The 27,209-nt window shown below is 37.7% G+C and overlaps 1 protein-coding gene across 1 annotated transcript in view; it reads left to right on the top strand.

Annotated features, from left to right (window-relative positions):
- The window catches only part of ube2e2 (ubiquitin-conjugating enzyme E2E 2), a 43,258-nt gene that overhangs the window by 11,800 nt on the left and 4,249 nt on the right, over nt 1–27,209 (top strand). The window contains exons 4-5 of the mRNA XM_028013213.1: nt 21,504–21,636; nt 25,205–25,352. Coding sequence (XP_027869014.1) covers nt 21,504–21,636; nt 25,205–25,352 — 281 coding nt within the window. The remainder of the gene's footprint in view (nt 1–21,503; nt 21,637–25,204; nt 25,353–27,209) is intronic.

Below are 27,209 nucleotides of genomic sequence, written 5' to 3'. Positions count from 1 at the left end.
AACCAAAACAAACGTGAAAACCTAATGCTAACGATTGAAATGGATTGTGGTCTTTTACCAAAGGTTAAAGGGAAGTCCTACAGTCGATAAAATCTGACACCACTCCATTTTTGTTTACATTTTGTGAAGAAGGAAGTTGCGCTTGTCTTCTTCAGTAGTTGTTGTTGCAGCGCCCCCACAGGCGAGGAGGGCAACAGGTTTTTCAATCAGTTTTTCTGTCGAACCACACCAGCTGCAAATTACAACATTTGTTACATTTTCAGCTGGTGCGGTTGCTTTCACACTGCTTTGTATCAAACAAACCGATCTCACTGAATAACCTGTTTTTGCTAGACTTTTACCCAATTTAAGTGAATTCATTGGTTGATGTTCATCTGCATCCAGTCTAAAAAATCAGTTAATAGTTTTCTTTATTTTTTATTATTGTTTAGTTTTATTTAGTTGTGACATTTTTGTGTGACTAATTAAGTTAGTTTTAATTAGTATTCTGAGTTTTTGCTCATTTTTATTAGTTATCAGTTGAATATTGTTTATAGGAGTAGTTGTTTTAGGTGCAGAATTCAAAAAGGTGAAAGTTTTGTGATTATGTATGATGAATACTCAACTGAAGATGCAATTAAAAAAAAGAACTGAACAACCAACCGACTCTGGCGTTTTCTCCCAACTTTTGCTGTCGCCATTTTGCGGACTAGCGCCACCAGGTGGAATTTGGAGTAACGTAATTTTCCAACACTGTTTGTGTTGGTGGGGAAAAAAATCACATCACATCAAAAGGTCAATAAATAGACTGATAAACATAAAGACTTTTTTTGGCTTCTCTCTTCTTTATCTCTCCGCCATCCTCCCCCTCTCCTCGGTTTGTCATAAAAATTCACCTTTCCGCCTCCCAGTTTGCGTTTCCTCTGCTATTATCTGTGTGTCGTTGGCATGTGTTTCTGCAGCGCTGTAAGAGCTCTGAATTCATTACGTGGAGCTGATTTGCAGACAATGACATTTCCAGGCTTTGATCCAAACAGACACTTTGTTAAAATAGTAGTTAATAGTGATGTACCTTTCTGGTTTGAACCGTTTCATCTCCTGCCGCGGATGGTCAAACGAACACCCATTATGTCTGCGAAGCAGAGTAATGTTCAGCAGCAGAGACGCGATGGTAAGTGGCAGGTTTTTGGCTCGGAGGGGAAAGGGCATTTCTTAGAGCTGCTTTTGTTCACTGATACTCAACACTGACAGTAGTGGAGATTAAATGTTTTCCTCCTGCAGCAACTTGGAAAAATTAAATGCAACAAGGTTGCTATTTGCACTGCGCTTTGGTAGCAAGTACAGCCACGTTTTTTTGTTTTTTTTTTGCAGCTCTGGTTGTTAAAAGTAGAGGAAACCAGTAGCTGAAGTGAAAGTAGATAAGGGTGTGGGAAAGTTTAAACAGCTAATTTATTTGACTTAATCAGAGAAAAGTTTTGGTTTCGCGATAAAGTCAACCAATAATGGAATTAGTATTTTATTTAGATTTGTTTTGCTGTAAAATATAATAAATATTAGTGCGTTTGCTGATTTAATGCTATATTATCCCTTTCTTAATATAAGGTCGTTTTTTATCAAGTGTTTTCTTTTCTGCCTAAAATATCTTTTGGAAAGAAAGAGGTAAAATATTACTTTTGGATCAATATTTTAGGAAGGTGTCTATATTTGGCAATAACCAGAGTTGGGTAGTAACTGGTTACATTTACTCAATTACTTGAGTATTTTTTAATGTACTTTTAGGAGTATTTTTACTACGCTGTACTTTTTACTCTTACCTGAGTAAAATTTCTGGATTTTCTATCCACTGAATGAAAACCAAACATGTTTTAACCAAAAAGCCACCAAACAAAGACACACACCTGTAAGTTTTTGTTAAAGTTTCATCTGTTTTTATTGAAAGAAACTGATTTGGAAAAATGTTTTTTTGCCTGATATTTGTTTTACTTATATGAGTTTTTTTCATTTTCATTCTTAAAATACCTACAAATCCACTTAAATTTACATTTTTGTCCATCTGATGATGTAATTTTTTTACCAAATACTTTTATACGTTTACTTTAGTAAGATTTTTGGGTACTCTGCTCACCTTTGGTCATAACGAGACTTTTGATTTAGTGTCAATGTTTTGAAAGTGTCTTAAACTTTCCAAAAATTCACCTTGATGTCACCATTGAATGTTACATATTTAGCATCTCTATCTGAATTATGTTTTTCTTAGAAGAGCGGGGTTTTCTATTGTTTCTTTGGATCACAGGCTCTATGTACTGTCAGCTCTGCTTTGGCTTGTTTTGTTTCATCCTGTGATGTGACATTGATGAGGTGAAGTTTTAGTTTGTGAAAGTGTCACTCACTTCTTCTTCTTCTTCTTCTTCATCTAAACCAGAGGCAGTGCTGTTGAGGAAATGACACAACTTTCAGTCCATGCAGAAATTTGTGCACAAGTTGGAATAACAGTTGCTGCACAGTTTTTAAATGAATAAAGTCTTAAATGTCTTCTAAAGACCTGGTTGTATTAGCAGCGTAAGATTCTGCCCAACAATATTTAGCATAATTCCTGCTGCGTTTGAGTCACTTGTTTATGTCAATAGAAGTTTCAATGATGTAAAAATAGAAAATAAAAAGACTTGACGTCTTCGTGTTAGAAACCTCAACCACAAAGCCCTTTTTATAGGGTTTGCTCTCATCTGTCATAACTCCTACTCTCAGTTTTGATGTTGTAATGTTGATTCTGGTGCCACTTACTGGTGTGGCAGTAATATTTCAGCCTTTTTATTTGTTTGTGATTCATCCATACAAAGACCTCAAATTTAAAGGAAGTAATATCTGGCAAAATGATCCCGAGTTGCTGTTTGTTTCCATGTGTTCTGCTCTTTTATTTCAGTTGAATGTTTTATTTGAAGTGCCGTTTTCTGTCGCAACTTTTAGAACCAGGATTAACAGCACTCATATGTTTGAAACAGGTTTTATTATTGAATTAACCATTTTCCATTAATGTAGTAATATTAGTACTTCAAAGTTCCTTAAAGGTGCTTCTTACTTCCATTTGAGTCTCAACTGCTTCTAAAATCAACAAAGCACTTAAAAAAACAAAAAACAAGTTAATGTGTTTTGGTCTGAAAAATTATCCCTTTTAAAAACCAGCAGAATGTAACGTCACAAATCAGCAGGCGCTGCAGCGTTACCTAGCAACCCCAGCTGAGCCCACCCCATTACCTGGCAGCCCAGACTGAGCTCCAGCATGTTTGATCAGCTAGTTTTACCGCTGTATGCGCTGTACAATGGCTGCTGGAAAAGACGAGTGTTTGCCTTTGCTTTCCCGTCCAGAAACCACTTGCTGCATTCTTGTTGGTCGTGCAGGAGGCTCTACTTCTGCTTTTCAAAGATGTACAGTTTAACAGATGTATAATTGCACATCTGTTTGCAGCCATTTTCATGCATGAGTGTAATTGTTGAGTTGGGGCGTAGCCAGCAGCAGCTTATTTGGATTTAAAGTGACAAGACGAGCTAAAGCATCTCATTCAGAAAGGAGCTTAAAATAAACAGAACTGACCAACTAAAATCTAATTATCTAAGAATGATTTTTGCAAAAAGGATGGGTTGCAGAAATGATTTTCCATCATTTTGTCTCGATGTGGTAAAATATCTCCTTCAAACTTTTGAAGGTCCGCTTGGACCAGATTTTTCTGCTTCTCGCCCAATTTGCTCTCTTAAAAAATTGTTCTGTTTTTTTAGCTGTTGTTCCTGGTGAGTCACATTTTTGTAGCAGCATGACTAATTTCATTAGGTGGCCTTGTTTAATGTGAACAAAATGAATCGGCTTGGTATTTAGCTTGCTGCTCATGAACGATTCGTATCTCATTGAGTTTGTGCTCAAGGTTTTCCATTTCATCTGGAACTGTTTGGATTAGGAGCGAATTGTCATTTTCAAAGCTGTTTACATTTGATCCCATGAAGCCTCCTAAATGTGAGGATTTGCTCCCTGACTGTAAACTAAATAATCCTTGAGCCTTTTTCTCTATTGTCTGACATTTTACAGATTACAAGATTAACCAAAAAAGGAAATGCTCACTGATTGTGAAAATAATCCCATCTTGCAGCGACGCTTGGTGCTTTGTTTTCGCTCTGGTTGAAGCTTCAGCTAGCTTCTTTGTTTGCAGTTTCTCCTTTTGTTTGGTTACAAAATACAAAGGTGCTGCCAGGACAAGTCAGGAATAAAACACAAACTGCCTTGAGTATTTCTCAGGTCTGGATACATGTGGAAAAAGAGAAAATATAGAACTGAAGATGTTTGTTTGTTTTTTCTAGCATGTCAATTTCCATATATATATATTTGTTAATTTATTGACTCATTAATCTGCTTGCCTGTCATCCATGCATTCATCTAGTCACTGCTGATCTCTATTGAAGGAATAAAAATGAGGTTATAGGACAGAGAACACTGTAAATTAGTAGGTTTGCGACTAATGATTATTTTTAGTAATCAATTATTCTGCCGATTAATTCATTAATAGCCTAAAAATTTGGCATGTACTGTGGATTTTTCATTTTATTCCCTTTTTTACACAGCATTAGAAATACATTGAAATACATTTCTGTTTGCAAATAAACAAATCTGTTTCTTTTTTTAAATAAAATATACATTTTATTGATTAAATTGCAAAAACACAGCATTCCTTTAGTGAATTTGAACTGGACTAGACCAAAATTAAAAGTTTTGTGTTTACAAAAGTATTTCTATCTTAAATGTATATATACTTTATGCAGTTTTAGCTTAATTACTGCTTTTACTCGGGTAAAAGTAGAAATACTTCATAATAAAATTACTCAAGTAAAAGTAAAAAGTAAAGCGTAGCTTAAGTTGTTTTTTTTTCTTCAGAAACGTTACTCAGGTAAATGTAATTGACTAAATATAATTAGTTACTACCCAACTGTGGTCACAGCCAAACAGTTACCTAAAAATTAAGACATCTTTTTTTTTTAAAATCATAATCTGTATCGCTATCACAAAATATCGTGATAAAGTTCCCTAGAGACTATTCGTTGTGAAGACGCGCTCGCCTACGCTCCGGCAGATTTTCAGTTGTGATGCAACGTCTAAGAGTTGCCGCATGCTGCAGCCATCGCATGCTGCAGCCATCGCATGCTGCAGCCATCGCATGCTGCAGCCATCGCATGCTGCAGCCATCGCATGCTGCAGCCATCGCATGCTGCAGCCATCGCATGCTGCAGCCATCGCATGCTGCAGCCATCGCATGCTAACCGGCTCCTAGTGGCGACATGAATATGCATCTCTGATCTTCATCATCATCAGGAGAGAAATGAGGCTCTCCTTTGTTGTAGGTTGTGACCTTCAGCTGTGATGGGTTCATCTTTGTGTCTGTCATGGCTGCTTATTAGCTTTGTGCACGGCCCTGGGAGGATTATGTGTGAGTGACACAGCCGGCGTCGTTTTTCACAGCGTTACCATTAAGCACAGCAGGGGGTGGAGGCCATGAATATTCATGAGGTGGGGGTGAAGAGGAAGACTTGGGGTGACAGTCAGAAATACCTCCAGGTTGTTGAAGGTGATCGCCGTGTTGTCAGAGGCAGAAGCTGTGAAACAAAATGGGTGAAGATGTCCGGTTGAAGCAAACATGGGTCAAAATATAAAACATTTTTTAAATGCTTTTGTTCTTCCATTTGGGTTTCTACTACACTGCAAAAACACGAAATCTTACTAAGTATTTTTGATAGGTTTATTTTGTGGAGGATAATTTTTCTAACAATTTTGGTCTGTTTTCTAGTGCAAATACCTTAGTACGCTGGAAGTAAAACAAAACTAACAAACTTTTCATCAAAATATGAGCTTTTTTTAAGTGAATAATCCCTGAAAAGTTAAAATAAAAAATAATTATATTGGCAGATTATTTCTCTTAGATCAAGACATTTTCTCCATGTTTTAAATAAAATAATCATCAAGTACTTTTACATCATTATTAAGGAATTATTGATTTAAAACAAGCTCCCATATTTTACTGAACAATTGCTTGTAAGGTTTGAAAATAGGCAAAAAATACTATTTTCCATATTTTCTGCTTCTTCTTCTGTTTGGGGGCATGTGATTTTTTTATTTACTTATTTCATAAGCAGTCACTAGATTTAAAAACTATTCATACATGGATACATACAAAATCACACATTGCATTTAGTACGTCAAAGAAAGTGCAAAATAGGCAAATAAATAGAAACTAATTTGACTAACAAAAACAGTCTGAAATCAGCTACCAAATGTAAATAAAAATATTTACATACACAAATGAATCAAAAACTGTTGTGGTTCAACACAACAATAGTTTTACAAGATGTTAAAAAGAAAGCAAACATGATGTGCAAAACTAACTATCTTGTTTTAATATAACAGAAAATCTTTTAAAATGCAAAACACTTAAATATATGTCGCATTTAAAAAAAAAAACCTGCACAAAGTGAAAGCTTGTCCTCTCTTCCTACTAACCTGGAACTTTAATTTTAACTTCTTCCATCTGCTGCAGACATCAGTGAAGGAATGGCTGTCGGTGTTTTTGATTTTTAGCTTTCATCCTGACAGACCTGTGGATTTGTTGCTAAACTAACACAACAAACACTGGTAAACATTTTGCCTGAAATGAAGCTAATTTTACATATTTTCCATACATTTTTTCACGAATTAAATTAACCATATTCATATTCGACTGACTTAAATTTGACTCATACCTCGAGTTTCTGTTTCTCCACATCATTTTCAGGAGAAATGGTCCAATTTTGGTACCTTTTTGTATGTTTATGTGCGGCGAACAAATTTCTTCTCCAATAAACCGGACCGTTTTTCTCCTCTCACGCCTTCCTGGATGGAAAATAAACTAATGTTCCCCAATGGAACGAAGTCGACCCGCCGACAGGAACCTGCGTTTTGATTGATCCACAGTGATTTCCGTTGTGGCAGTGAATGCTGCCCGCCTTGATTCATGCGTGACATTGAATTCTCTGTGTTCTCGTTTGTGAGGTAGTTTTCCAGCAAACATTTGTCTGCGGCGTTATTGATGAGTCTGTGGAGAAGCATCACTTTAAGAGCTTCTGGAGCGACTGAATGGCAACCTGAGGCAGATGTGAGAGCAAATAGTCGAGTCTTTTGATAATCCTAATGGATTCTGACTCTTGAAGTCTTAAATCACACTTGGGCTGAAACGATTAATCGTGATTAATTGATTATTGAAATAACCATCAACTAATTTAGGAACTGATTAATCGTTACCTGGAGTATACAGACTCAAAAAAAGATGGAACAAAACATAAACTGTACAAATATATAAACATTTTGCGTTTAAGATTAAAAAAGCTTCTTTGTCTATGAATATATTCTATTTTGAACTCTTCATGTGACATACAGTATTTAGCTTCCCTTGATTCAACAATTCTCCTGTTAAGCACCTTTTGTTATCCAGCTATTGATTAAGAAACTAGAGTATCTCTTCGTCGTATTGATAATTCAAGTAGAAAGAGCTGAAATTGTTAGAATTATTTTCTTAGCTACAAATGAGCAAGTCTAGACTAAAGGATTGCTATTTTATTGCATTTATGGAAATGAAATGGAAAGAAAGTAAAATGTTATTTTTTATTTCCATCTTTAATGCATTTCTAGCAGAGCTGCAGCTAACAATTATTTTAGTTATCGATTATTCTGATGATTAATCGATTAATCGGATAAAAAAAAGTTCTACAGGTTTTTATTTAACCTCTTGGTTTTTATATTCAATATTAGAAATATATTAAAATATGCAAATAAACTATTCGATTTCTTTTTCAGATAAGAAAAAAACATTTTATTGCTCACTAAGCAATAGTATCTCATTTTTTAGGGCATTTTTACCAGATGAAGCTAGAAATAGGCCACTTGAGGCATTTTGGGTAAAACATATTTACACACAAAGGTCTTTTTACCTTAAATTAAAATTTATCTATTTTTTTGTGCAGTTTTGGCTTAATTACTGCTATCAATGTGTTTTTATTTAAGCACATTACCCTTTTTCCAGTCTGTATACTCCAGTTAACAATTAATCAATTACAAATTAGTTGATTATTTCAATAACTGATTAATTTGACTAATTGATTAATTAATTTTGACTAATCATGACTATTCACCATTAATCGCGATTAATCCAAGTAATTGTTTCAGCCCTAATTTCTCATATTGTGTAAAAAGGCTTAAATGAAGAATCTGCAGACAGTGTTCAGTGTGTTATTTATCCGATTAATCGTCAGAATAATCAATAGATTAATCACTTCCAGCCCTAATATATCAAACCTCCTTCTATAAATAGGTTTAAAAATATCTTAATTGCTCATTTACCAGGTGGGGATTGAATCATAAATGCTCTTAAATTACTGTTTTTAGTAAAGTGATCAAAAATAACCTGTGAAGAACATCCCAGATGACCAGCCGCTCTCTGTGTCTGGCGGCTCAAGAACCTGCAAACCTTGGGTCTAATGCAGCACCGGGGGAAAACATGCGGGGCTCTGCAGCGGATCTGGCAGCTCAGCTTGTTCTGATCACTGACCTTTTTGTTAATAAGTCCATTCCCTCGGTCACAGCACCAAATGGCTGCACAGATTGCTCTTGCAGAAGCACCAGAGAGACTGAGAGGGCTGTTTGTAATTATAGTGGAGTTGACTTTCATGGAAGCCTGTAAAATTAAAAATATTAACATCCTGCTTGTGGCTAATTTAGCTCATGAATTGTAAGACGCTGCAGTTTTGTCTCTAAGGCATTTTGGGGTTTTTTTCTGCCTGAAGATTCCTAGTCTGTAAACCATTTAACATATCTGCACAAATACCAGCTTGTTTTACTCTAGGAAAGAAAATGTGTGTAATTACTCACTGACAGAAGCAGGTTGTTACTGCTTTCATCTTTATGCAGGAAGAAGAAAAATCTACTGTGCGCTCATTATTATGATTCAGACCTAGAGAGCGCAGAAAAGTATCTGCCTTCTCGCATAGTTCTTCTGTTTTTGCTCTTTAGTCACACCTAAATGTTTCAGATCAACAAATAAATAAATTATAAGATAAGATCAGTTGATACCAAATACAACTTCCTTAAAGGGGAAGTATTATGCAAAATTTACTTTTTTTAGCGTTGAGTTGTTTTTAAAGAGGAAATAACACGAGTATTTCCTTGATTTCTTTCTAGCAATCTAATTGTAGCCCCACAAACACAAATACTGCTCTTTGAAAGCCTGACCACTTGTATCATTTAGTTAACTAATCAGTAATTGCATTTTCAAATGAACTGATATTTATTGATACTCACTGAAAAAGCAGTGGATTAAATTGTAAAAATTAAACCTCATTAATTTGAATTTATTGTGACTGACAACGATGAATCAGAATTCTTACCATGAAAAACATTTATCGCGATAAACGATAAACTATACGACATATGCTCACATCGAGTGGAGCAGCTTATTAGGTTCTAGGAGTCATTTAAAAAGTATTTATTGATCAGAAATCAGTGTGAGGGAAACTGAAAAAGATGAAAGAATTATCACGACATATGCATTTTAGATCAGTCAATTGATAATTATTGATTAGTTTTTTGTTTTAAGTATCGGAAATACTGCCAAACTGGTACCACAGCATTTTCTGTTTTATCCACAGTTTTCATTCCACGCTGTTATTTTTTTAAATCTTTAAGCAGTTAGGAGGCACAGTGGGGAAATTTTAAACTGTTGTTACGCCAGTTACTCGGCAAGTTGTTGCTAGGCAACCAAAGAGTGAGCAAGTTGCTAGGTGACCAAAGAGTGAGCGAGTTGGTTGATTCCACCAACCTTACTTAGCTAGCCTGAGTGGTTGAGCACCTAAAGCCTTTCTTCTGCCTACATCTCCCAGAATGCTGTGCGGTTCTGGATCGGAGTTCAGAGAATTTTCAATATATTGAATATTCTATCAAATGTATTATCTATTGATATTGATGTTATCTCTGTTGTGATATATTATTGATTCGTCATGCAGCCCTATGCTGGTACTTCATTTTTGTTTATATTTTGTGAAGAAGGAAGTTGCGCTCATGTTTTCTTCTGAGGTTTTTGTCGTTTCCTTCAGTGGTTCTTGGTGTAGCGCCACCAGAGGTGAGGGGTGGAACAGGTTTTTAAATTAGTTTGATACAATGCTGTGAAAAAGCAAAAAGCAGCAGCTGAAAATGTAACAAATTTTGCAATTTTGATCCCAAATAGAACTACATCTACCAGACTATCAGATGAGGTGAAATTCTATTATTTCCATTACGTCACAATGAATAAAACATGAACAATTTCAGGTTTCAAGTGTTGTTTTACCAGCTTTAGTTGTTTTTTTTTACTCCTTTTTTTGGTTTGATACTAATGGAGTTGTGCTTTCTTCATGCTAGCCGTGTGTATTTTTTCTTTTTCTTTTATGGTAATGATGTGTATTAAATGATTAAATCCCAGGCTGAAGGCCCGCTGCATCAGACGCTGGAAGCATTCAGCTGCAGAGGAAAATGCTTACCGCAGTAAAATCTGTTGTAACTCCGAGTTGCAAAAGAAGCACAGAGGATAACACACGGATCCTCTGCTCTATTTACAGCTTGACTTTAAACCTCGCTGAATGCAAACTTCCTCAATAAAAGGCTGCTTCTTTACACTCTATTACAACACATTCTGCCTCAGTTCAATACACCCTGCTCTTCAGATTGACTGAGCCCAGCTTGCAGCGCTTGTGGGAATGAAATTGTCTTATTCCCTTTGGCTCAGGAAGCATAAATCCATCTCCTCAACCATTTCCCTGGAAGCTGGATAAACTTTCCGGGCTGTAATTGCGGTATTCATTGTGCTGTTTAACAGCGAAAGGCCTGATTATAAAACAAACCGTCATTTCAGAGCATAAGAACAGAGGAAGGAGGTGTCACCTCAGCTGTTGGGCTGCTCATTAATTGGTCTTGGGGCTCTTTCACGGCTGAGGGAGAAGAAGATTGCTTCATTAAAGTTCCTCTTTTGATGGCCGCAGCCGCCGCACTGATCTGAGCCGAGCGACTGCGCTCTCAGGAAGACAGAAAGAAACCTGCAGGGAGCAAACTGGAATTGCAAATAATGCAGATAATGGCTTGATTTGTGCTCACAAGCTACAGAACGTACTGACCCGCTGTATGTTTTATTTATCAGGGTGCAGTGTTTGTCTGGCAGCTATTTACCCATTATGAACAGCTAGCTGTGCAACATGTGCGGATGGGAATTGATAAGGATTTATCAATACCGATTCCATTATCAATCTCATTTATCAATTCTCATTGAGTTAGGAAATAAAACTCCTAAATTCAAAATATGTTGTATTCGACTGAAGCAAAATTAACACTTGCTTAAGCAATAAGAATCTCTCTGTTAAATGAACATTTTACATGAAATGCAACTTTCAGCACTGCAAAACAAAACCATACCAAGTAATTTTGGTCTAGTTTCACATGCAAACTTGAACTAAGACTAGAAGTAACTTTTTAGTAAGACATGGAGGCTTGTTTTACGCAATAACCCTAATTTAATATTTTTTTGTGCTTTTAATATGATAAATGAGCCTCATCATAAAATATATTATAATTTATTGAATATGACTGTAAATGTTGGAGATTATTTATACAGTATGGCGCTAATGTTGACACAATAACCAGGAAGTGAAGCAGTGCTGGAAGCTCCGCCCCCTTGAGAGTCACCATGGTTGCTAAGCAACATAATAAACACTTTACATTTGTACAAATCAGTTGCATTGAGGATTTTTTTAGGCCGAGTTGGATAGTAACTAGACACATTTACTCAATAATCGAGTAAATGACTAATAAAATGGAGTATTTTTATTACTCTGTGCTTTTTACTTTTACTTGAGTAAATTTTCTTTTTAAGTATTTCTACTCTTGGGTTAAATTTCTGGATTTTCTACCCACTGAATGAAAAACAAAGATGTTTTATCCAAAAAATTCACCAAACACAGACCTGCAGTTTTTGTTAAAGTTTTATACATTTATTTATTGAAAGAAACTGATTTTCTTTTGCCTGATTTTGTTACTTGAATGAATACTTTTTTACTCCAGTAATTTCTTGGATGGATACGTTTTACCTTTACTTGAGTAAAAGTAACAGTGGTGCTCTTACTTGAGTATAACCTCTGCGTACTCTACCACCTCTGGTATTTATTCCTTTTATTGTAAAGTTCTGGACATGATGCAACTGGCCTAGTTTTGTCTTTTTTGTTAAATATAAACATATTTTGGAACCACGACGCCATCTTGGATATTTTCTAAAGCAAAAATATGGAGCGTGTTCAATATGTTATCATGCAAATATGTCACATGCAGCTTGACGAGGGCATCGGTTGGACACGTTTAGCTTTTAGCTTTGGTGTCTGATTAAATAAAAGTAACGCCACCTTTTTAGTGTCACTTTAGTCGCTGTTTTCATTACATTGAGACGACCTGAATGGGCACTGCCAGGGGTGATGCACATTAGGCGGAATGAAGCGGATGTGGCGAATGTAATCTGAACTGGGAATGATTTAAATGAGTCATCAGCTGTTTCTGATCCAATCTGGTGCCACAGTGGACTCGTATGACGGACTGGCCGGTTTCCAGATGCGATAAAATGTTCCTGATACCCTGAAACAGGAAAGTAATCGCTAATGAATACGGGATTTCTGTTTTCTGTATGCAGTTACTTTGTAGGGATGCACAACTAGCTGATTTCAGATCTTTGATTTTTGTGAAGAAATACTAGTTGATCCTTTTTTCTGACTCTGGGAATTATTATACGAGGATAAAAACCAACAGGAAGAGGAGGAATGATGGCCTCAGGGGTTTAATCTGCAGCTCCACCTTGATGAAAGTTTGGACAGGCTGTCATTCTGCTCAAGCTGACTAGTTGGTGTAAAAATGAGTTATCTACATTTCAGGGTTAAAAATTTCCATTTGCATGATTTATCTTTTTTCTCTTTCTACCAAAAACTGGATGATGGAAGTCTTCAGTCTGGTGTTTTGGTCTCAACTTGCCTTTTCCTTGAAGAACAGTTTTGTTTACATAGACTTCATAATTCATTTATCTGTCGTTTCTGTTATTTTCTTTACTTAATTTGGATATTTAAAATGTCTTCCAGCGCCGGTGTTAAATGTTCATTAGAATTTAAGTTTATTACTTTGCTTTATTGTGTAATTTTTACCATTAGATCGCTTGAAAATGGTCTCAAAACAACAATATTATTGTTTATTGCAATGACTAAAATGTATCATCCAGCAACATTTGTTGTTGTGAAAGGTCTAGCTGCCAAAATGACCCCAAGTTAATTGGTACAAAGGTAACTGGTAGTTAAAAACAATTTTTTGTTACAATGACACTTATTGATAGTCAAATAAAAAATTCATGTGTGTAAATTCTAATGGGAGAAGCGTTTTCATGCTATCGCTGGATGAAAACGTGCTGCAGTAACTGTGGTATTTACACCGAAGCACCTTTTTATGCTATTGTTTATTTTTAAGCATTTTTCTGAAGGCAGATTTCACAAGCCCATTTTGTATGAACAAAATCCATCCAACAGCTTTCACACTCTTCGTTTCTCCAAATAACCTTACACATCTGATGGACTCTGAGAATTTTCTTTTCTTGCCTGTCGTTTTTGCCTCATAGTTTGCTGATGAGACAAAAATGACTCTGATAAAGCATTGAGTTTTACTACCTCTACCATTATAACGCTGCTTGTTTGTCGGAGGTTTGCTGTACTTCCGCATGGCAGCTGAGCTGGTGTCATGTCGATTGCAGAGAGAAACTTCAGCTAATCTCAAAACTATAAATAATCTCCCATAAAAACACAATTTATACCCACTGAAGACTGGTGAATTAATGGTAAAAAAAAGAGTATTTTTTTCTGCCATTTGTTGCTTCTTTGTCATCTCTGTTGGGTTTGTGTGGTTTCATTTTCACTTTGTATCTCAGTATTCCTAAATTAAATTATCTCCCCCCCTACAGACATTAAATTCAGTCTTTTTCTCTGCAAATTTGATCACAGGGAATGAATTCATCCAACCTCGTGACTGTATTTCTGCCATCAATTTAACCTGATCCGTGTTGTCTGGGGGAATTGGTTCAGGGTGACAGTAACGCTGAGATGTGTCGGCGATGCGGCGGAGATTAGATAAAGGTTATCTTTTGGAGATCGGGCTGACAATAAAATAAGACGGCATGGATGATTAAACGAGCGAAGGACCTTTCAGTCTGGGATACAATACTGCATCTGGGAAAGGAAAGGTCATTTTAATATAAATGGAAATTATTACTGCTGTCTGTGATTATGGAGCATGACACGGATAATTTAGAGACTGGAGGTAAAAAAATAACCATATATGACAATGTAAGCCTGTTGAACAACGTTAGTGTGACATGAAATTACTTGCTTCCTTTACACACACATTGTATAAAGCTGGCTGCACAAAATGATGATTCCTCTGCACATAGGTAAAACTTCTGACTTGTTTTATCTTTCATTCACCACAAAGCAAGTTTTAGACAATATCAAAACTTGGGAAGAGATAAAGAAATAGATAAATAAAGTAGATAAATAAAACTCTATTTTCCAGGAAAAGATTACAGCGTTTGAAATACAAAACGTATAAAACTTATTACTTATTGAATACAAAATTTAAATTTCAAACTTACAAAGTTATGCATAGTGATTAATTGTGATTAACCACACTGTTGGTGTGATTAATCTGTTTAAATTTATTGACAGCACTATTAAGGAAACCTAATATTAAGTGCCTATTATAAGAGAGGGTGGGTTTTTCTTAAGCTTGGTCTCTAAAGATAAAATTGGATTGTCGAACCAAATTTGCCACCATAAACTAAATTGTTCGGTTTTGTGAATGAGAGGATTTTCCCCCTGATTTTTATTTTTTTTTTACATTTTAAATGTTTTATCCATCCAGTCATGTAGGGTGAAAATATGACTTCTATCTAGGGATGAAACGATTAATTGGATTAATCATGATGAATCAATGATTGAAACAGTCGTCAACTAATTTTATGAAACGATTAATCGTTAACTGGAGTATACAGACTCAAACGAGGCCATTTGCTGTAGACATTTTAAGCTGTAATTAAGCCACATCGGTACAAAACAATTATACATTTTGTATTTAAGATAAGAAAAACCTAGGTCTGCGTTTTAGCTAAAACTCCTTAAGTGGCAATAAAATGTTTATTTTATTAAAAATAGAAATTAAATATTTGATTTGCATACTTTAATATATTTCTACAAAAAGCTTAAGTGAAAAAATGAAAAAAATCTGTTGAGTGCACAATTTTTAAAAATCCGATTAATCGATAGAATAACCGATTACCCGATTAATCATTAGTTGCATCCCTGATTCTAGATGAAGATAATAGACGTCAGAGGAAGGAGCAGAGGCACAGAGAAAGGGGAGCAGTGTGTGTTTGTGGTTAAGCTCTATTTTTGGTGCTCCGCTGTGGAGGAGCCAGCCCAGCTGTCGAAGTGGTTTCCTGCATGACTGTAATCTCAGAGGACAGGGCCGTGGTGAGATTCTCACAGACACCCGCGCTCTAATTCATCCCCGACCCCTGAAACAAATGACCCAAATACTGGCTGAATGAAGGCATTCGGCTGAACATGGAGCTCCATTTACACAGAGGTTATTGTCTTTTTGTTTTGAGCCAAAACCAAAGTCTTTAGTCTGCACTAATCCAATCATGGTGTCACGGATTTATGAGGAAAGGAAAGCTGATGGGTAATAATCATCAGTCTCCCTCAGATGGTAGATAGGCGCTGTTTGTTTTTCTTTGGTGTTTGTTTGACTTTGGATAGATCTTGACTTTCAACACAGCAGAAAAAAGGACAATGTATAGGACTGTAAGCATTTTGTTTTAATTTCCCACTAAGTAATCGGGAAGAGCATTTATTATATCGTTTATTATTTATTGTGATAAATTTCTTGTCATAAGAATTTAAATTTATTGTTAAATTTATTAAAACTACAACCTTGAAATCTTAATTTTTTTCCCAAGAGACACAAATATCAGTAGATTGTAAATTACGATGTAGGGGCGAGCATTTATTGTATAGTTTATAATTTATTGTGATAAATTTCTTGTCATAAAAATTTCGAATTATTGTGATAAAGTTCAGTTCATGTGAAAAAACAAAATAAGTCTTTTTTTTCATAAGAACATCAATGATGTTTTTGCACTTCCATTTGGGTCTCGACTTCTCCTAAAAGCATCCCAGGTGCTTAAATAAAACTACCTTGTCTGTTACCTGGCAACCCCAACGAAGCCCAGCCCGTTACCTAGCAACCCCAGCTGAGTTCCAACATATTTGTTCAGCTGGTTTTTACTGCTGTATGCACTGCGCAATGGCTGCTGGAAAAGACAAGTGTTTTGTTGTTGACTTATGGTATGTGCTTCGGCACATTGTATTTATTTCTGTCTATTTTTTTTTTCCATCCAGAAACTACTTGGTGCATTCTTGTTGGTTAGGCAGGAGGCTCCACTTCTGCTTTTCAAAGATATATGGTTGTATAATTGCGCATCTGTTTGCAGCCATTTTCACGTGAGTGGAAATGTAGATTTTTGGGGGCGTGGCCAGCAGCAGCTTATTTGGATTTAAAGTGACAAGACGCTCTAAAACAGCTAACTCTGAAAGGAGCTCAAAGTAAGATTAAAATCTCATTTTCTGAGAATGATTTTGTGCAACAAGTGCAATGAACATGCTTTGTAAAGCCCACACATCTATCTTAACCTGTTCAGGAAGCATAACAGGGCACCTTTAATTTTTTTTTATGGGATGTTGGGTAATAGATGAACAACAAAGTATCTCATAATTATGACTAAAATAATTATCCGGCGCTAAACAGTAAAACATAACAAAACCTGGAGGCAGATAATTGGCCTGTGATCAATCATTCGATGAATCATTACAGCCCTAATAATAATCGCTGCTGTTTTGTCAGGAGGAGTGAATACTTTCAGAATACACTGTAAAATTGTAATTTAGAAGAAATGAATGACTTTGAGGAAAGAAGGCGTCCATCCGAGTTTTATCTCCAGGAATCCCGACCTTAAATCTTTTCCAGTTAGAAGAGCTGACATTTGCTCTATTTGTTCGCCTCTCCCTAAACTGTGAGCCGAGTGGGAAGCCGTTGGAGCGTTAATGAGCTCTGAACCAGCTGCAACAAATCAACAGCCGGTCGCGTCTCTGAGCAACAGTCGGCGATGGCGTGAACGCTCACTTACTGACTCGTCGTTTACGCTCAACCCCTGTGTGGCTGAGATTCCCTGCAGCAGTCGGGACGTCTCCATCTTTTCTTTGCATGTAAGTTTTAGTGACGTTTCTGTTGTTTATTGGTGCTAAATGTTGTAACTTCTGGCTGCGATTTGCATGCGATTGTGTCAAGACACCAAAACTGAGTCATTAGCTGTCGTTCAGGGTAGAACAAACATGTGGTTAGTTTGATTTTACAAAGGCGGCAGCTTGCTTTGCACATAGAGTTGGGTTGGATCGCTTTTTGTAAATTTTTGCAAATGAAATATGTGTTTTGAAAACTGTTTTTTGTATTTATTAATCTGTGCAAAAAAATTATTTTTGCAAAACATTCCAGAATAAACGATTAAAGACAATAGATGAGTGGTAGATAATACATATTCATGTAGGTTTTGGGTTTTTTCATTGAAGACAAAGCAAAATTACAAAATTATAGCAAGAATCTTTGGTCCATTTTTCTGTGAAAATTCCTTAGTTTTGTCTTACAAGTTAGAAGTAGATTTTCATTAGGATATGTAAATAATTCTAAGATATTTGTACTAGAAACCAGACAGAAATTACTTGGTAATGTTTTGTTTTTTGTGGATTTAGAAGGATTTAGTTTAACCGATTTCAGCGCCTGATGTTTGTCCTTGTTTAATCAAGGCCTGTCGTCACACGCTGAAGCTGTGGTGTCTTTCCAAAGTTTGGTTTCTTCTTATCTGTATTCATGGCGGCGTGCCACCAGCTTCATTCGCTGCAGCTGTATTCTTCCTGCTCTTGAACGTCTCACAGTATGTAATGTGGTATGTGAGGAGTGGCCGACGGCGCTGCAGAGGTTAGTGAGCAGGTTTCATGCATCGGTGCTGCAGGGAGACTTTGCAGCACTTTAAAAGCCGTATGCGTCAACCATGATGGCGGCTTTTAAAGGGAAGTATTACGTAAAATCTGCTTTTTTTGAGCTTTACGTGATGTTGTATTGTGATTCCCTCATCAAAAATATACCTCGAGTGTTACTTTTATTCTTCCATGCATCTTGGAGAGAAATCCATTAATCTCCACGGCAATCATTCAGCTGTACAACACGAGTTGTTGGACCTTAGCTCCACCTTCAAGACAAAACTCCTCTTCTGAGCTGCAGTTTCCAAGCGGCCCTCCCCAGCGCCTTCAGACCAGCCAGCAGCAATTAGCAAATACCTGGTTGAACTGAGCATCAGTTAAGCTCATTATAGGAGCTACTTCTCAGGGAACGCTGGTAAAAACTGTTTTTAAAAGGTTAATAAAGGAGCCATGTTGTGATGACTTCCTGAAAACGGAGCTTCAGAAAGAGCAGAAGCTTCTTAAAGAGACATTTCAAGGTGTTTAATTAAGTTATATTAGATTTTTTTTCCCCTAAAGGTAACATAGTTACTTGATTGTGCTACAAAATGGCGCAATGCGGATGGAAACACAATGCTGCCCTTTTAAAAGTATTAATACTAGGAAGGCTTTGCGGTGTTAGTGCATTTAAGGTTTTCACATCCCTTAAACTTTTCTAAACTGTCATGTTTCAAACAATAGAATATTAATGTATGACAGAAAAGCTGGTCAGTTGATGGATTGATTGTTGGATAAATACGGGACAGCTCTGGAAGAAGCTGGAAAATGATGAAATATTTTGAAAATGCTTCTAAAATCAGAATAAAAATACATTGGAGTTTGTCCTTGTAACTTAAAGTATAAAAATAAAAGTTCAGAGTCGGATGTGTTTGGTCGTCAAGCTTAGCGGCATCCTGAATGTGAAGTCTGTGAAACGGTTGGTAAGGTTGAGATAAATCAGAGAGAAAGACGCGGGAGTCGTGCTCAGCCTCCTGCGCCATCGTTTGTCTAAACCCAGCAGACACGGCCGACGGGAACAGCCTCCTGCTGAGAGCTGCATGCGTGATAACAGCCGAACCTCATCCTCTCTCTATTGTCCAGCATCCAAGTGTGAAAACAGCTTCAGAGTTTCAGGGACAATAACAGCTGCTTTCATGTTTATGTCAGATGGGTAAAATACGCTGGAAATGAATAAAAACCGGAACCAGTTAGACTGAATACATCCTAGGAAGTTTAGTTTCAGTGTCTAAAATGTGGAAAGTCATCAGGTACCAGAATAACAATAATATCTATCCAGATCCACGACGTCTTTAATCTGAATCGATCCATAAAGTATCCAAACATCTTTGGTTGCTGAGGAGGAAAACATGGCCTCCCTCTGCTAAAACCAGCAGAATCATGTAGGAACAAGAACACCAGTTTCTGATGCGGTTTGCTCTTACTTTATGATGTTATGACAGGCTCAAACTGCTGGCTATCAGATGTCAACATGCGCCCGCAAATCCTTTCATTCGGAGGTTCGTTTCCTTCGCTGCGCTCAGATGTTTCTCTCTGTCTGGATGACATACAGCAGCGTGTTTGGAGGAAAAACAAAACATGCAATTATGGAGTTTATTTGGCGACTGTTCAAACAGAGTTTTGTTCTGCCAAAGCAAATTAAATATGTGATGTAAAGATCTCGTTACCCAAATAAACTTTCTAAACTCTGTGTGTTCTCGCTGTGTTCTTGGCCCAGACGTCTTTCCTTATGTTCACACATGCATAGTAGAAAAGACCTTAGTATGGACCTTCCGTCAATACTAAGGTTTTCATGCAACACTTAAATGTACAACTGTTAATATTTATTAAGTAAAAATAAGTCTCAAGTTTTGTTTGGAAAACTAAGTTTGCAGAATCACCTTTAGCTTTAAGACCTGAAAAAAGTCAATATTTGTAAAAAAAAAAACACACAAATTTACCAGATATTTTTGTCTAGTCTCTAGTGCAAATATCTTTGTACACTGAAAAAAACTAATTTGCAAGTAACTTTTCAGTAAGATATAGGAGCTTCTTTTAAGTCAATAATTTCTTAATATTGATGGGAAAAGTATTAATTTACTTATAACGTGAAATGTGTTGTTACAAGTGAAATAATCTGCCAGTGGAACTAGTACTTTTAAAAATCAACATCAAGGAATTATTTACTTAAAACAGCTCCTATATCTTGCTGAAAAGCTACTTCTCATAAGACAAAACTAAGAAAATAATAAGATCTTTTTTATTATCTTAAAAATATATAGTTATTTTGTACAGATTTGGCTCCTCTGAGTTTGTTGTTTTTTCAGAAAATTGCTGTTTTTTGTCTGTACACTCCAGTTAATGTTAAATCCATTACTAAATTGGTTGATTATGATTTCAGTAATTGATTAATCGTGACTAATCAATCATTAGTTGATGATTATTTTAATTATTTAACCAGATTCTTTGTGATTAATCAAAATTACTTGTGATTGATTGATTAATCGTTTTAGCCCCAATCACCTGGTGTTTTCTGCTGCTTGTGTTTCAGGATGGATCTACATAATGTGACCCAGAATATTTAAAGTGTTGTTTTTTTTTTTTAAAGTAGATTAAATTGTAACCAATCTAAACAAGGAGACGTCTAATTCCTGATCACAGAGGGCGATGTGTTGCCAGACGGTCTCATTCAGGAAATATCGTTACTGGTTTCAGTAACAGCGAGCAGCGAAACGGGAACCTCGGCTGAAAGCTGCCCAGTGTGTCCGCACATCTGGCCACAGGCGACGCTCCAACATGAACACCAGCCGTGGTAGTTACCCAACGTCGGAGGGATTGTTTATTGTCTCGGTTTTTTTCTGGCTTTACACCAGATGAAGGTCTTTCCACAAACGACAGGATGGGGGAAAAGGGCATTAATTACTCAGCAGATGTAGCAGATGTGGCCTTCAGCTTCACAAAGCGTTAATGTTCTGTGGTTTGAGTGTCATGTTTTAGTAGCCAGGCAGCTTTTTAACTACTTATTGTTTTTATCTTTGTTGTTATTAGAGTAGAATACAGCCACAAGACATTATTAATAACCGTAATAAATGATATAATAGTGAGTAGAATCTAACTTTAGTTGTTTTGTTTGTATCTTCAAAGTGTGGTTCTGGTGCTTGAACTTTATTGTGGGAAAAATGTACACACCCTGTTTCTGGTTTCATTTTTCTACAAATCTTCATCACTGGCCTGTCAGGAGACATTTTATCCACACAAATCTCTGCTGGTTCTCTTTTCTCATTAATATTAACTAATATCTTGTTTCGATTTCACAGCGCCGGCCCCAAAGGAGACAACATCTATGAGTGGAGGTCGACCATCTTGGGCCCTCCGGGCTCCGTGTACGAGGGAGGAGTCTTCTTCCTGGACATCGCCTTCACACCTGACTACCCATTCAAACCCCCCAAGGTCAGTGGACACCAGCACTTCCTTCTGTTTTTAATTACATTAAACAATTTAAACTTGTTTTATGATCTACAGTCAATCAAAGCAGATGAGTTTTGAGTCAAGCTAGCATAGCTGAACTACTTCCCTGTCCCTCATTTCTTTTTTTCTTAATTAAAACTTTTTTCTGACCTTATTTAATTGTTGTAGTGTTGACAATTAGTACCAAAGCATTGAGTAACTTTTTCTTTTAAAAATCAGGCGTACATTTAATATTTAGCGTGTTATATTGATAATTTAACAGCTAAAACCAATGCTGGTCATTATCAGTCAGCAGCTTTTTGGCCTCCAGCACCAAGATCTTGTTTTTATCTCCCAAGTGATGCTGGAAAAGTTTGAAAACTTCCCTTGAAAATACTTGAAAAGTACTTGAATTTTACTGAGGGAAGAGTTAACAAACTGGTTGTAGTTAGCAAGGAACGTGTGAATCTGTTTGGTTTATGTCTGTAGCTTTTTGACACAGATCTGTATCTATTAACAAATCAAACTGTTTATTCTTCGTACGCTTCTGAACACTTTCGCTGTCGGGGAAAGTCTCGTAGATATTTTCGGTGCGGCAAAAAGAAAAAAAACAAAACCTGTTGGGAGGCCTTCCACACACACACACACACGCGCACGCCCACAGACACACACACATACACACACCTCCTTTTCTGTCTTTGTGCTGTGTACCAGCAGCTCCATGTTTGACAGAAGACTCAAACAAATCCACAGGCTGCGACCCAGCTTTCTGTGGCCAGAGGGATCGAGTGTTTCCACCCCCTTCAATACCTCTTACCCCATCCAGCACACTGTGATCTGCAGCCAAACCCCCCTTCAAACACACACACAGTGTTTGCTGTGGTGCAGCCACACACCTTCACTGCAGAAATGAATGTGTTCTGTTTGGTTTTAAAACGAGGAATCTATAGTCCTTTTCTTGGGGGATGCTGGGGTTGGATGGAGGTTTTCCTCAGGGTCAGGAGGTCAGATCCTGATTTCTGTGGGAGGTTATTAGCTGGTTGAGCTCTCAGGAAGGAGTGTGTTATCCTTATGATTCACCGCTGGAGCCCGCGCCGTCACAGGAGGCTGTTTACTTTTACAAGTGGAAGAACTAATTGACACTTGGGTGCTGGAGTCCAGTTTTTCTCAACAGAGCTCATATTGTTGAGGTGTCATGTTTTTAGAACGCGCTGCCCTCTGGTGGTCAGGTTTTTAAACGCACCAGATTTAGTAATGCTCTGATGGCCCATTATGCTTCCTTGAACAGGTCAGAACAGGTCTATTCAGAACATGTTCATTGCATTTATTACACTAAATCATTCTTAGATAATTAAATTTGAGTTTTTATTCTGTTTATGCTCCTTTTGAAATGAGCTGCTTTAGAGCCCATTGTCACTTTAAATCCAAATAATCTGCTGCTAGCCACGCCCCCAACTCAACCTTCACACTCACACGTGAAAATGGCTGAAAACAGAGGCTCAAATATGCAACTGTACATCTTTGAAAAGCAGAAGTAGAGCCTCATGCACAGCTGACAAGAATGCAGCAAGTAGAGTTCAGCTGGGGTTGCCAGGCAACAGGCTGGGCTTTGCTGGAGTTGCTAGGTAACGGAGAAGTGGCTGCTGATTTGTGACGTTAAATTCGGGAGGTTTTTGAAATTGATGTTTTTTGGCAATAAGTTGATGCTTTTTAGTGTCTTGAAATTATTTGAGTGTTTTTTTAAGTGCTTGGACTGTTTTCAGAAGCAAATAGGGCCTGAAATGGAAGAACAAAAACGTGCAAAATGTAAATTTTGTGTAAACCAACAAGGATGCAGCAAGTAGTTCAGCGATGAACACTTGTCTTTTCCAGCAGCTATCACAGCCATAAAATTAGCTGACCAAACGTTCTAGAGCTCTGCTGGGGTTGCTAGGTAACGGGGCCAGGCTTGGCTGGGGTTGCTAGGTAACAGTGCCGTGCCTGTGGAAGCTTTTTGAAACAGCTCATTTTCCAGGCTCCAAAAAATACATAAACTTATTGCTAAAAAAACAACCGTGTGGATTTTTTTTTTATTGTTGTTTTTTGTCTTCTGTTTGGGCTGTTTTTTAAACGCAGTAGAAATCCAGATTAAATCATAAAACCACACAAAATGTGAATTTTGCATAATCCCTTTAAAGGAAATCCCAGATTTAAGTCCTGATAAAATACAGTCGTTTAAAGATCTGTAAATTTGTCAGCCACTTTGACGAATGGTGCAAACGGCCCTCAGTGGAGCCCTCGATCAGCTCGATGCTGGAAAGTCGGCGGTAATGTGAAGAAACTGAGAAGAGCGTTAAGACGTCCCCGTTGTCTCACTTATTACTGCTGCCAATGAAAACAAAACCTTTGACCTGACAAACTACCAAGAACGTGCCACAAAATGTTGCTTAGCATTTCCTGCCTGCTGTGTTTTTCTAAGTTTTACATTTCATTGCTAAATTTAATTGCTGTTCTAAACTAATTTATTTCTCCTGTTCTTTCAGAACCTCACAATGGAAAATGTCAAGCAAAATAATATAACTTCACAGATTATCTGTAATGTAAAGAGAAATTTAAAAATTGTATTTTATTAATTTATATGATGGGGACGATGCACATAAAGATTTATGCAAATGTACCAGAATTAGCCAAAAGGTAATTTTTCCATCCATTATCCCTGGACTAGTAAGAGTAATTTGTCTTCCTAAAAACAAAGATTATATGAAAAAGATTATTATGATTTACTAATTTGTCAATAAAGACAATCAGTACAAACAATAAATACAAAACAAAGGAAAGTACAACAAAATTGTCATAAAACTATTAAATCAAAAAGGCATAAAACGTTTTAAATGTATGTTTTTGTTTCATTAAGCTAAGCTGCAACTACTCTAATATGATTTTTCTTATGCCGACCTTCATTAAGTTAAAGATGCAATCTGAACATTTATTTTGTAATGCATTGCCTAAAGGTTATTACATTATTATTATATAATCTTTTATTTGGTGCTGGTTTTAATTTACCTGGGAAATCTTTATGGGATGTACACAATTTTATTTATTTAACTTTGTATTATTTCTAATGCAGATATGTTGCCTTAACAAACTGGTGCGTTATTATGGAAAATTCATATTTTACATGTTTATTTTTCTATTTCCATTTGGGTCTCAGCTGCTTCCAAAAACAGCCAAAGCTCATAACCCAGCTGTTTGTTGGAAATAAAGTTAATAATTTTTGGATGTCTGGAAATTGAGCCGTTTCAAAAACCTTCAGGATGTAACGTCACAAATCAGCAGGCTCTGCCCCGTTACCTAGCAACCCCAGTGAGGCCCAGCCCGTTACCTAGCAACCCAAGTGAAACTCCAGGACTTTTGGTCATGTAGTTTTACTCTCATATGCCCTCATTACTGACGAATGATTTCATGCCAACAAGTGTAACGAACATGTTTTGTACAGGCCATAAAATATCCTGACCTGTTCAAGGAAGCATAATAAGGGATTTTTCTAAATATTTTCTTTACAGCAGCATTTATTTTTCTTTTTTGTCTGCAGGTAACGTTTCGCACGAGGATCTATCACTGCAACATCAACAGTCAGGGAGTGATCTGTCTGGACATCCTGAAGGACAACTGGAGCCCCGCCCTCACCATCTCCAAGGTGCTGCTGTCCATCTGCTCCCTGCTCACAGACTGCAACCCAGGTAACACCACCCTCCGGACACTAAAGTTGAAGTTAATTCACTTTCAATGCAATCTTGCAGACTGCTTTCACAAAGCAAACTAGTGAGGAGTCATTATTCAGTAGAACTCTGGAATAAAAACAAATATTATCTTGTCCAGTGGGGTAAAAATAGCAGTTTTATTGTTTTCTCTGTTTGGCTTGGACTTGGGCTGCGTTCACCCATCCATCCATCCATCCATCCATCTTCTTCCGCTTATCCGAGGTCGGGTCGCGGGGGTAGCAGCTTCAGAAGGGAGGCCCAGACTTCCCTCTCCCCGGCCACTTCTTCCAGCTCCTCCGGGGGAATCCCGAGGCGTTCCCAGGCCAGCCGAGAGACATAGTCTCTCCAGCGTGTCCTGGGTCTTCCCCGGGGCCTCCTCCCGGTGGGACGTGCCCGGAACACCTCACCAGGGAGGCGTCCAGGAGGCATCCTGACCAGATGCCCAAGCCACCTCAACTGGCTCCTCTCGATGTGAAAGAGCAGCGGCTCTACTCTGAGTCCCTCCCGGATGACTGAGCTTCTCACCCTATCTCTAAGGGAGAGCCCAGCCACCCTACGGAGAAAACCCATTTCGGCCGCTTGTATCCGCGATCTCGTTCTTTCGGTCATGACCCAAAGCTCATGACCATAGATGAGGGTGGGAACGTAGATCGACCGGTAAATCGAGAGCTTCGCTTTTTGGCTCAGCTCTCTCTTCACCACGACGGACCGGTACAGCGCCCGCTTGACAGCAGACGCTGCGCCAATCCGCCTGTCGATCTCCCGCTCCCTTCTTCCCCCATTCGTGAACAAGATCCCGAGATACTTAAACTCCTCCACTTGGGGCAGGACACCCCCCCTGACCCGGAGAAGGCACTCTACCCTTTTCCGGCTCAAGACCATGGCCTCGGATTTGGAGGCACTGATCCCCATCCCGGCCGCTTCACACTCGGCTGCGAACCGATCCAGCGAGAGCTGCAGATCACGATCTGATGAAGCCAAAAGGACCACATCGTCTGCGAAAAGCAGAGATGAGATCCTAAGGCCACCAAATCGGATCCCCTCAACACCTTGGCTGCGCCTAGAAATTCTGTCCATGAAAGTGATGAACAGAATCGGTGACAAAGGGCAGCCCTGGCGGAGTCCAACTCTCACCGGAAACGAGCCCGACTTACTGCCGGCAATGCGGCTGCGTTCACTCAGCAGGCAAATGCAAACCAAATCTGCTTTTTTGGCCCAAATGTGGCCCATATTCACTTTCTTACAGCAGTCTCAATGGTCCAATTCCATTGTTTCATAGTGTCTGCAGTCTGAACGGCCATGTCACATTTTATCCGACTCTTATGTCATTGACGTGAATCATAAGTCATACTTCTGCACCAGAAGAAGCCAGACACAGTAAATCAGGATGTAAACAACAGCTGAAAATTACGTTTATGAATTTATGAAGGAAGTCTGTCAGTACTTCCACAAATCCAAACTGACTTCTCTGCAGACGTTACTCTCAAAGTGCCACAAAATCAGGATGTCACTATTAGTTTTACTTTCTTTTTAATTTGCTGCCTTTGTGTTGTTTTGATTTTGTGACGATACCTCCAGCTCAAATTGCTGAATAAACTTTAAAATCCATAAATCAGTGTGTTATAAGCCTGGCGGGCCTCCAGGCTTTACTTGTGCCCCTCCAGGCTAATCACTGTTTGTTTATTTGTAGGGTTTTTTATACACCAGTAACAATGCTACTGGTAAATTAGCCTCTTTGGTAGGATTATGGTCACTACGCCAACAATTTCAGCAAATAAAGTGACAAGTCTTGGTTAAAGGATCAAGAAATGTTGAACACTTTAATTAGGATGAAAC

Source organism: Xiphophorus couchianus, chromosome 3 (genome assembly GCF_001444195.1).
Source record: "Xiphophorus couchianus chromosome 3, X_couchianus-1.0, whole genome shotgun sequence".
NCBI lineage: Eukaryota > Metazoa > Chordata > Actinopteri > Cyprinodontiformes > Poeciliidae > Xiphophorus > Xiphophorus couchianus.
Note: the sequence above shows the minus strand (reverse complement) of the source record. Positions and strands in the feature narration are given on the sequence as shown.